Source organism: Gadus morhua, chromosome 7 (genome assembly GCF_902167405.1).
Source record: "Gadus morhua chromosome 7, gadMor3.0, whole genome shotgun sequence".
NCBI classification, from domain to species: Eukaryota; Metazoa; Chordata; class Actinopteri; order Gadiformes; family Gadidae; genus Gadus; species Gadus morhua.
The window spans coordinates 27866252-27879193 of NC_044054.1; the positions used below are offsets into that span (position 1 = coordinate 27866252).

Below are 12942 nucleotides of genomic sequence, written 5' to 3' on the forward strand. Positions count from 1 at the left end.
GTTTCGATATAATATATAGTCTTTGCGATACATAAATAACATTGACTACACGTCTTTATATTAATATACAAATTCAATACACAAATATACGTGTGTGCAAAGGACACAGTATAGAAATACAACTCGATGCAATCATTAACAATGAAAAGCAGACCAGTCCTTCACTCGATCTCCATAGCACACCTTCAACTTCGTTTCAACAAGCGACATTTCAATAGAACTCAAGGGGAGTTGTTGGGATTCACAGTAGATTAACATTCAGTGCATTTCACCTCTCAGGTAACACAAGTCAGATGCTCAGGACGACAGGCCACCAGGATCGTCACAGGGTTACAACACAATGCAAGGGGGGGGGGTCATGGTCAATCAGCTGTATGTGTTTGTGACGGGGGCAAGCGCTGTTTGGTTGTCGTTTGGTTTTCTGTTTGCACTGGCTCCAGTCCGGTTGGAAGCGGCACTGAAGCATTCAGGGTGTAGGTACACAGCATGCTGGCTGCCCCATGCTGCAACACCAGAGCAGGTGGCGGTTACCGTACAGTGGTTACAGCGACGTTACCGTACAGTGGCGTTACCGCACAGTGGTGTTACCGTACAGCGGCGTTTACCGTACAGTGGTGTTGAACCCTGTGGCCGTTCAACCTAGGACCGTGCTGGACCCGGCCACAACCCAGACTCAAAGAACAACCATACTGCCAAGCATATACTCCCACTGGGAGTATATACAAACATAAACGTGTTGAATCACCGGCGTTCATATTCTAGCATGCAGAGTGATGGTAAGGGTAAGGGTAAGGGTAAGGGCAAGGGTAAGGGTAAGGGTTAGTGTTAGGTCAGAATGTTTTGGTCCGAGTGGGACACTGTGTGGCATCGTCGTCCTCACCCTCAACCTCTTGTCAGCCAATCACCAGCTGTCTCCTCGTTGGGTAAGGTGTGTGGTGTGTGTCTGTGTGTGTGTGTGTGTGTGTGTGTGTGTGTGTGTGGTGTGTGTGTGTGTGTGTGTGTGTGTGTGTGTGTGTGGTGTGTGTGTGTGTGTGTGACACAGGTCTCAGAACAGCAGGCGCTGTCCATCATAGCTCTCCGCACAAACAGACGCACACAAAGCACTCTCAGGCTGGCACTGGCAAACACACACGCTCACGTGCACACACACTCTCAAGGTCGCACGGGCACACACACATGCTTTCGTACGCACACTGTCACGTGCACACATGCACTCCAGGCTGCACAGACACACACACTCACGCACACGCACAAACGCTTACCCACACACACAGTCTTTGAATGTGCGTGTGGCTGAGGGTTTGGGGGTGTGTCTACATGGGCGCCACAACAATGAGCGGGGGGGGGGGGGTCCGACACCTGACCACGGCTCAGCCTGTTCTCGGACCCCCGGCCCCACCGAACCCGCTGACTTATTCGACCGCAGGCCGTGGGGGGGGGGGGGGGGGGGTGGAAAATAATAATAAAAGGAGGCTTATTTATCACTCAGATGTACTATTAATAGACCTCCTACCCCCCCCCCCCCCCCCCCCCCCCCCTCCTCCACCTACACACTCACACACACACGTACACACACACATACAACGTAAACGCACACACGCACACAACATAAGCGCACGCACACACACACGTCAACCGTGATACACTTACATGTCGCTCTCTGCTTGCCAGGCTGCCGCATGGGACACTGAGTTAAAAGGGTGGGGGGGGGGGGGGGGGGGGGGGGCTGTCCAGGACTATTTCGAGGAGGGGAGGGGGAGCGAGGGTGGGTGAGGGTGTGGACGGGGGGGGCTGAGAGAGAGGGCGCGGACCGGTGAGCGGAGGTCAGGAGGCCGGTTATGTTGACATGATCGGTGAACACGTGGATCGCATGTTGGAGGGGGCGTGCGTGTGTGTGTGTGTGTGTGTTGTGTGTGTGTGTGTGTGTGTGTTGTGGTGTGTGTGTGTTGTGGTGTGTGTGTGTGTGGTGTGGGGGGGGGGGGGGGGGGGGGCATGGGGTCTAGAGGTTGTATGACCGTAAACAGAGTGGTTGTAGTGTGGACTGACCGTGGTCGCTGGGAGAGGGGGAGGTGGGTGCTCGTGACGTTATAGGCGAGTCTGGATTGGGTTGTATCTTTGGGGGTTAGTACATATTAACAAGTTACATCGACGGCTATATGGCACATTCAAAAATGCTGCAAATAAAACGGCAGGTGCACTGCACTGCGACACGCATGTGACACACACACACACACACACAACAAAAACTTGCTTTTCCCATGAGGCTGATCACGTGACTGACGGACGGTCATTTTAGCGTGACCATCGTCCCGACACGGAAGCCCCCACAAAGTACGGAGAAAAAAACGGACCGGAAGGCCGAGAGCCCCGGGCGGAGGTGTGTGGATGGATGTCTGCGGTCGTTGGGGGGGGCACCTGACTCGGGGGGCTTCCTCCTCCGTCAGCGGCGCTGGGACAGACCCAGGGTCACGCTGACGGAGGCCATCAGCAGGAGGGCGCTGGCCAGCAGGCGCCGGCGTCCGACCGGTACACCATCCGACCGTTGAGCGGCTGCAGGGGCCGGAAGTTCCCCACCATGGGCTCCCCGTTGGGGAAGCGGAGCTTGGAGAAGACCTGGAGCTGGATAGGGGGGGGGGGGGGGGGGGGGGGGGGACACAGAGCCGCATCTCAGCACCTTCATGACCCTCAAGAGACGCGCCGGAGCTGTATCGGGTCCTACTTTGAGTGATTTAGGTGAGAGGTACGTCGAGGTACATGGGATTATCGGGGGATTTGGGGGGCGGCGTGTGGCTCAAGGAGGGTGGAGCGGGGTTGGCCGGTAAGTGGAAAGGTTGCTGGTTCGATCCCGGGCGCCTCCCCGAGAGTGTGGAGGTGACCCTGAGCCAGACACCTCACCTGGACCGCTCCTGACGAGCTGGCTGTCGCCCTGCGCGGACGACAGCGCCGTCGGCTGTGTCAATGTGTGCATGAATGGGTAAAAGTGAAGGCAATGTTGTAAAGCGCTTTTAGGGGCCACTGGTTGGAAAAGTGCTGCATAAATGCTGTCCATTTAATATTTACCACGTTAACATTAAGGGGCAGGGAGGGTGTTAGCAGGGAGGGGTGGGTGTCTTGTCTCAAGGAGGCGTACAGTAGGCTGCCGACTTTGGGGATGAACTCAGTACCTTTTGACGTCGGGCGGGGCGGGGGGAGGGAGGAGGTGGTGTAACACACTACACTATTGGCTGTCCCGAGGTTAATGGGATAATAAATCGAGCTAAAGCTGACAGGGAGTCCGAGCAGTTCGGTGACTCAGCGCGCCGGTCGTGCTAACATCGCGGGCGACGCGCCCTCGTGTTGGGGGCCCGTGTGTCCCATAGAGCATCTCACTCTCTCCTACGGAGCCGCTTTCCTTGACGACTTCAATCTCAGGTCCATCGGCGCAGCATGAACTTTAATGTGTTGTTTTGTTATTGGGTTTCAGGCGAGATGGCATACGTGTTCTACTTACCAAGAACAACATTGACTAACCCTTAAGTTGTCCTGCACTTGCTAATCAAATCACAAAATCCCACTCTAACGTTCTACGGTCTATCCTATTTCACCTGGGGAACATCTTACATTACATTCTACATTCAAGGAGGTCTGTGGTCCAATGCTTGAGAGTTTTAAAAACAGGAAACAGAGGAGGAGAAGAGTCCTGGAAGAGTGCTGGGTTGTGGCGGGGGGGGTCCTACCTGCTCCTTGCTGAGGGGGATGGTGTGTTCAAACAGGGTCCAGACGACCGACTCGGTGCAGCCTGGGGTGGTCAAGGAGCCCTTATAGCGGTAGTAGGTGGTCAGGTTCTGCCTGGCCGGGATCAGCTGGTCCAGGCTGATGGAGGCCAGGCTGGTGTTGCTATCTGATACACGGCACAAACACACACACAAACACACAAACAAACGCACAAACAAACACACACGCAGGCACGTACCCACATGTACACACACACCCCACAAACACACACACATGCAAGCACAAACGCACCACACACACAAACACACACACGTAAACACAAGACACTTTGAGGAACTACCCTTTGAAAGTCATCTTCGTTAAAGACACATGGTCAACTACCACTGGAATGAAAATGAAACTAGCTCAATTGTTTCAGTCGAATTTTTGTAATGAAAATGCCGCTGTTCTATGTAAAAACACAGAAACACATTGTCATTTAGAGCCACCAATAAGAACTCAAATTCCCAGTTCCGTGTTTTCCTGTGTTTGCACTTCAGCTCGTTGGAGCCGGACCGAACCAGTCCTTCCTCAAACCTCAATCAGATACTCCCTTTCTGAGTCCACCCACGACCCACCCCAAGTCTCCTGCTCACTATGGTTCGAGCGGGTGACGACACCGCCGGCACCTCTAATAACACAACCAATCAGAGACCACCTACTTGGTGCTGTGATCTTCTGCACGGCGTTGATGATGTTGTCATACTTCTTGTTGGCACTTCTCGACTCCTGGGGAAACCACACATGGCACGTTGCATTAGTTGCCGCACCTTTTTTTTACTGCTTAATTATTTTACTGCTTAAAAGTTATTGCTTGGGTATGTGCGTGCGTGTGTGTGTGTGTATGTGACACACACACAATTTATTTATATATTTTTTACAAATCCCGTCATTTCGTTGTTGCACTGTTGTTGCGTGCGTGTTTGCGTGCCTGCGTTCATGCTTGTGTGTTCATGGGTGTGCGTGCGGTAGACCTCACCTCGTAAAAGAATCCGAGCACGGCCACTCCGTTGGGGTCCTTCAGTGCCGCGGACAGATCAGTGTACTCCTTCTTCATGTGGACGATGTGGAGCTGAGGAGACAATTACATTTACATTAAAATTGACATTACATTGACATTATATTCAGGGCGTTTAGCAGAAGCTTTCATACAAAAGCAACTCCAGAGGTGTGTGAATGTGTGTATGAATGGTTGTGAGTCGCTTCAGAAGCGAGGGTGAGGTGTCTTGCTCTAGACTAGAGACACTCCTACTCTCTGGGGGAGCCGGGGATCGAACTAGCAACCTACCGGTTACAAGTCGAGGCCACAAAAACTGAACCATATCTCCTGGGCTGATCCGACTCCCTAATATACTTTTAATCTATTCATATTCTAATACCCCCTAATATAACATCCAACCCGTAATATTTTGTTTCTGTAAAGTCATGTTTACGACCTATATCCCTGCTTTGTCAAGTCATCCACTAACAATAATAATGCGATTACCCCGCTATAAATCACCTAATGCGTCAGTCAATAATCGTCCCAACAATGCTAATGAGGCCACAAAAACTGAACCATCCCTGATTTCCCAACAGAAAAGACACCTTTGAGCCCCATCATACAACGATTAATACAAGTTCATCATATCTCTGTTGCCACACACAGAGCTACTTATTACACCCTTACCGATTACCCTCCTACTTTGATCCCCGATGTCTGAGAGTTTGATGCCTAAAATCCTTCAATGACAATCACGCAAGACGAAAGCCTTTACTAAATGACTCCATTAAATGTATTACATAGATTTTTCTTTAACATCAATTATGCTTTTTGGGCTTATTTTATGGACAGAACAAGGATTCCCAGGCCGCTATGAGGGGTACTGCCTGCATGGTCAGAGCCCCAGCGAGGGCCCCGGGAGAGGGAACATGGCGCACCCACCTCCATGGGGTACTGCTCTCCGTCGATGGTGTGCTCTGAGCCCGGGCCTCCGTCCTTGCCCCAGTGCAGGTGGAACTGCACGGCCTTGTAGCCCGTGACCAGTTCCCCCCTGGACCGTGGCCAGGTGGTTCACAGACACCTGCACTGGAGACACACACACACAACACCATCTCTTCAAGGCACGGCCGCAGACTGGGCCGGGACAACAGTAACAGGACAGTTATGGATCTCTGGGTTCTTTTTTCTACGATTATACTGTGACATGGCTACTCTTAAGTCGGATGATCTTTTATCAAAGACACTCAAATTATTTTGTTGAGATACAGGAGCAGGTGGGGTTAGGGTCTCCGCGCGCACGCACACACACACACACACACACACACACACACACCACACACACACACACACACAACACACACACACACCACACACACACACCCCCCTTCCTGTGTGAGTACCTGAATGTCCGTTGTTCACACACACACACACACACACACACACACGCACACACACACACACACACACACACACCCCAGCCCTCCTTCCTGTGAGAGTGTGTTGGGGTACCGGAGTGGCCGTTGTTCTTGATGGTGCTGTGGAAGGTCTGCTGGTAGTTGTGGAAGGTGAAGGGTCCGAGGCGTTCGTCCACCAGGGCCTTCCTCGTCACCACGTTGATAGGGGACTGGGCCTCCCCCCGCAACCACTGTTGGCCTGGCTCCAGGACTCTGGTGCTGCACACACACACACACACACACACACGTGCACACACACACACGTGCACACACACACACACACACACACACACACACACACACACACAACACACACAGACACACACACACACACACACACACACACACACACACACACACACACACACACACACACACACACAGAAAGACAGAGAGAAAGATCAGTAAACAGACAGACACAAAGACAGACACAGAGCCACATGCAGACAGACAAACACGCACAAAGGCAGACAGACACAGACGCACACACAAAGACAGACACAGACGCACACAGACGCGCACGCGCGCACAGACAGACACACACACAGACAGACACAGACACAGATAAACACACACACAGTGTCGATATATTTCATAGAAATGCGACGATCATAATTGTAATGACTTAGTACAGTTATTTATAAAGCTTTTCATTGATGGACTCTAAATGTGATTGTTACACACACACACACCACACACACACACACACACACACACAGACAAAACCTGAACTCACTTTTGCATTGATGAGTGCAGGAGAACTGGGAGGGGTAGCACCAATCTGGGAATGTGATCAAACGACATTTCTGAAGGGGGTTAGAGCTCAACAAAGGATCATATAGTCAGGGGCAAAGCACACGGGCAGACGGGCGCGTGGACTCTGACTGACACATGCACACACACCGCACGCACGCGCACAGACACACACACACACACACACACACACAGGCGCAGACACACAAAACACACACACGCACGCAGACACACACATACACACACGCACGCACGCACACAAACACACAAACGCACGCAGACACACACACACACACGCACGCACACGCATATAGGCGCACACACACACAAACACACACATACACACACACACACGCACACACACAATCCATTCTATTCACCACCCTATCTGTGGTACTTATCGCTACACGGCCACATTGTTAACTCTACATCAACAAGCTCTTGTCTATTTCAGGAGCTCCGGCGAGAGTCTTGGACTCCAGCATACAGCCTGGCACAGGGGCCAGACTGCTTTTTTTGAAATATTTGTATTTGTCTAAGACAACGTTTTATCAATGGGCGGATTATTATTCAATGGCCAAACACTTGATTGTCTCCGTATTAGATCAAATCAACAGCCCTCCCCGGTCATAGAATAGCTCTGAAACACACAAATTGTCTTCCCTATTGTTTGACCGCAGAGGAAACTTTGAGTTAAAATGTGTGTGTTTTTTATTTAGCTTTCCATCCGATAAACAAGCAACCATCTCTGGCATCAGCAAGGTCACCATCGCACGTTTGGTCACTGGATTTATTAATATTTCACAATGGCGTTGCAAGCTTCGCCCTTATACTTCGAGACAAATATCTTCAGCCATCTCGCAGATAAATTAGTTATGAGGAAAAAATATTCCATTGAAAAAAGTGTGAGAGTCACGTGTTTGTTGCTGTATGCGTGTGTGTTCTCCCGCTAGAAATGTTGGAGGGGCTCATTGTTTGCGTGTGTTTCTTGAGCAAAAGATGTTGCATAAACATCATATTTTTGGCAATGGTGCAATCTTCTTCTGATCAAATAATTTACAGAGCAGTTTTGTTTTATTTTTTATAAGTAACATTCATCTTATAAAGAAGTTAATCTTATAAAATATTTAGTCTATTCGTCAGACCAAATTGCGCAAAAACAAAGCTTCCTGTAAGAGGGTCACACTCTGGATAGGAGAGGAGGCAAAGTACCCCCGTTAACACACTTCCACTGCTGCGGCACAGGGCTGATTATGTAACAGCCCTAATCAAAGCCAGCATCAAAAGGCATGCAGCCTTATAGCGAACCCTTAGAGGGAATACTTTTACTTTGATAGCCACCAGTTTCCCCTGCAGGTGCCTACTAAATCCCAAAGCTGTGGCGCTCAGTCCTATACGAGTGTCAATTATTTCAACCACAATGACTTTGAGTTGTAATTCTTCTCTTTGGGCTGTTGACAATTCTGGAGGATTTTCTTAACAAATCGCATCCAATAGGACATAATATGTGTGATAACGGGTTGTTGTTCCCTCTGGCCAATAGGAGCGTTCCCTTGATGTTCCGCGCGGTGTGAGCGGACGTGAACAAAGGCTTTAATGGTCCAGAACGAGACCCCCTTGGGGGATGAAACATTTTAAGTGGCGCAAGAATTGGATAGGCCTACTCTGAGTAGCAAATAAAGGAAATGGAGATAAGTAATCACGTCGCGTGCCTACTCGTCGAACTGAACTAAAAACCCTCGCACGAATTCCAAAGATCTCCAAAGACACTTTTTTATCGAGGCTAGGGTATTTTTCTGTCACAATTATAATGGGCAATTATGTTGGCTTTTAAATTATAAATTTGATTTTGCGCAGAATAAACTCTTGCCATGGGAGGATATTTAAAAGACACAAGGGTCGCCATCATTTAATTCATAACTTCATCACGTTTACGAGTGTTCGTATGATTTGAAGATTGATCCAATAACAACTATAGAAATGTCCCAATGAGTAGGCCTGAAGAGTGAAGTGTTTCATTAGTAGGCTACTGGAACCGCTCTCGTCCAAAGAACGCTTCACGCCCCGCGCGCGCTATGGCACCTGCGTGTTCTTCTCACGTGCCGTCCTATTGTTGCGCTCTACTTAACTGCAGTGGCATCATGGACTCTCTTACACCCCAGCCGGTTCAGACTATCTGGCGCTCAACAATTTCCCGATGCATTGCTTTTGAGAAATTATTCGTCTCTACCCGAAAAAATAATCCCGCACAAATAAATTGCATATTCGAGCGGTAAACACACGCATGTAGGATACGCTTCATTCCGAGATTGCTTTGGCGCTGTGCGTGTCCGCGCGTCTCTTGGAGCGCACTGGTAGGACCACAGCAGATCTCCACTGGAGAACAGGTGCATGCTTGAAAGGCACGGAGCTCATAAGTCATGAGCGCTGCGTGCCGACACCAGAGGCTATCGGACAGCTAGACCGCGAACTGCCCTTTTCCCTCGCGTCGTTGGACTGTCGCTATGCATGTGCTGTCGTGTATTTGCCCGCTTGGATATGACAGCAGGACGCGTCTCGCAGGAGGAACGACAAGGCGCACGTTGGGACGGTGCACGGAGCAGGTGTCAGGGAATTAAGTGTGCGTTTTGGTCGCCGTGGAGCCGTTTTGGCACAAAGTCGGAAGACGCGCCACGCTCATACCTTCACGCTTAAATTATGCGTTTGTTCAGTGACGCATGAAGATTAATAGTAAAGCACTGAGCTGAATGACTTGAATTCACCATTCGCAGTTGTTAAACATGTACAACTATTCACATGTTAGGTTACGTATATATAAAAATGCTAATTCGTTTTATTTGTAATTAATTATTCACATGTTTTAAACAAGTAACGACTGTTAAATACTAATTTAAGTGCAATTAACCCACTTATTAAAGGCTCAAACGCAAACCGATTTAAGATCAAGATTGTCAATGGATAATTATTTCATTTATCTGTCCATTCCTGAATATAAAGCATTCAAGCCAACTATAAAAATTAAAATGAACGTTTTATAATAAACGAAAAAATGGCCAATGAATGGATCCATTGGACCATCGTCGGCTCTGAATTCAGCAAAAAAAATACACGCATTACTTCCCTTTGATGTTATACACAATGCAATTAGATAAACAATATTATTTCACTCCCAAAAAAAATAAAAGTGAATGAAATAAGACTCACCACTTGAAGCCGTGGAGAGGGAAAAGAGCGACGCGAGGAGAATGAGATGCTGCATGTTGGAGCGTCTGGGTCTCGAGCGAAGGAGGGCAACAGAATGATGATTTTTTTTCTATGTGATCACATTCTTCCAGGGGGTCTTATACTTATCCATCGCCATACTCGACAGGAAAGCTCCGATGGCCCCTCCCCATCCCGGCAGCACCTCGAAATATCTGGACTGATAACATCTCACTAATAGCACCGTTGTCCCGTCCTTCCCGTGATTATTCCCCGTGCGATTCCCAGGGTAATTAAAGCAAAGGGGAACAGAATGATATTATGAGGGCAATAAAATAAAACCTCCTCGAGCGTATCGTTGTCTCTGCCCCGGCCACAGGTATCCAAACCTTACCTGTGGGCAGCAAGGTGCGTAAAACACATCCAAAAGGGATCACATTGTAGCAGATGAATGGATCTTTTTGAGCACTACCTCTCCTACCTTTCATAACCCGCATCTTAACTGTTGTCCAATTGATGTCGTGGGGCTGTAATATGTTAGTTATTCAAAGGAGTTCTTCGCATTCACGAGCCTGCGCACACGCACGGACGCCCGCTCGTACACGCGCAGGGTTTTTTAGAACAGGAGGCTTTATAAAAACAAACTCATTGAGTGTTGACAAAAACGGTTTCCTTAACACCGTTGCAATACTTCATCGCCCTTTGTTTGAATTATTAATCAAGGAGGTAAGACAAAGTTCTTGCATGACACAGCCTATCGAGAAGAAGGGATTCTTTGACCCAGGCTAAGGCTCTTACATTTTCCCCAATCTAAGACCAAATCCACACGAGTGCCCTGCTTTGTCTTTTGTTGGTTGAAGAGTTTTTTGGTGTGCGTGTGTGTTTGTTTGCGTTTAGTGTGTGCGTGTGCGTGTGCGTTTAGTTGTGCGTGTACAGTGTCATATTATGTAAATATTGTTAAGCGCAAACAGCGTAATGTTTTTTTCATTTCAAAAATGTTATTAGTTATTAACCCTAAAGTAGGCTGTAGATTAGCTCTGCAACAAATGATGCGGCTCTCGGTTGATTTGCTGCGCTAATTGATGTTTTGTGGCTTTTGGACATTTTAATGAAGTGGCTCCATCTAGCGGCCATAGTGGAAAACTTTACTACTAAAGGTAACCAAATTAGCCGGGCTACACAAAAAATAATGTGGCATCAGAGTAAGCATAATTAACACTACTGCTTAACACTAAAAACGACCAACTATGTAACTATGAATTCATCCATCTGGAACTATATCAATTAATTAATGAAGTCGCACACGATGCAACAAGGCATTTAAAGTCTTGTTGCATTGTAGCCTACACTGTATTGCATTGTATTGTATTGTATTGTATTGTAGTACTTAACTGTGTAGCAACTGCAGTAGCTGCTATCATGGCTGTAACACGGGGAATTGATTGACCTAGCGATTGTGGTACTTGCACTTGATTCTATGAACATCCTTTCTGTACCGACAGCGATATATTGATGCACTTCTTATGACAAATGTAGGCTACTTATTGTAAGTCGCTTTGGATAAAAGCGTCTGCTAAATGCCCTAAATGTAAATTTAAGTAGATATAATAATAAACAAATGGATCGGAGGCATCTTCATGATATAATCTTTATTTCCACCCATGGGATTTAACTCTTACAGTGTATTTCTTTACAACAATTATTCATTAAGTGACAGGTTGTAACCTCCACTACAAATTCAGATTAACTAGAAAGATTACAGCTCCGGGTACCTCTCCGATGACCTTCGCTCCACCTCCCGGAAACCCCGAAATATGTTAGGCCGCGGACACCCTCGACCGCTCCGTCGTTAGCAGTGTTAACCGAACGGACCCCCGTGACTCTCCGCCGGTCAGCCCCTTGTTAAGCAGCTAGCTATGTGTACCATATCAACATACAAGACACGGCCAATAGGAAACCTGCTGCCTGCGAGAGGGGAAACGCAAAAAAGTCTGTAACAGAAGAGAAACAAACAACGACAACAAAAACAAACAAAAACAATATGTTGGCACCATCGAGTTCACAAAACCACCATCGGATACAAACAAACAAACACAGATGTTTTCTTTTTCGCAATAAAAGGTTTACAGGGACCATCTCATGGTGTGGGATTAACGGAGTCAGAGATTGTTTACTGGTTGCCTGCATCAGGATATTCTTAGGGCAGAAGATTGGGTACTTAGTATCCCACCTGAAGACAACACGAACCAGGTCTGCTTCATCGTTCGACTCCCAAAAACCAACCCTCCTTCCGATTCGTAAAAGGCTCTCGTCTACTCGTCTTTTCTTTTCACATTTCAGGGTATTGACATTTCCCAAAACTTTCCACCTGTCCGGAATCTTCCAAAGGTTGAACCTTTGCAACAAGGCTTTAGAGAAGCGGGGCGATTCAGATTCCGCCCCTTCCCAGGGACTGTGCGTACACGTAATAATAACTATCCGAATAAAGCGCATTAGAGCAATGAACACATAGACGAACCACCAAACGCACATATACAAACTTACTCTTCCAGTTCCGCAACCCACAGTACATTCAAGCTCCAACACAAAGGAAAAAAAAAAAAAAGAATAAAAGCAAAAAGAAAAAAAGAAAAAAAGGGAAAATAAACAGCAGATTTCTCCCTTTTGCTAGGGTTTGGTCTCAATTTCCCCTCAAATTCTTAAAAGTTTGTAGTGCACAAAATAAGAATACAAAATTAGACTTCTTTTTTTCTTCTTTAAATACTGTAGCAGCAATTTCTGTTTCTTTTCTCGCTGAAC

General features: G+C 47.8%; 1 protein-coding gene across 1 annotated transcript; it reads right to left on the reverse strand.

Annotated features, from left to right (window-relative positions):
* Window positions 1–1957: 1957 nt before the first annotated feature.
* Window positions 1958–12404, reverse strand: ca4a (carbonic anhydrase IV a). The gene is given in 10 exon segments (XM_030361088.1): window positions 1958–2511; window positions 2514–2619; window positions 3717–3880; window positions 4416–4482; window positions 4733–4825; window positions 5678–5780; window positions 5782–5821; window positions 6245–6370; window positions 6373–6408; window positions 12374–12404. Coding segments are annotated over 10 exon segments (837 nt in total). The 3' UTR covers window positions 1958–2440.
* Between the last annotated feature and the right edge of the window lie 538 nt (window positions 12405–12942).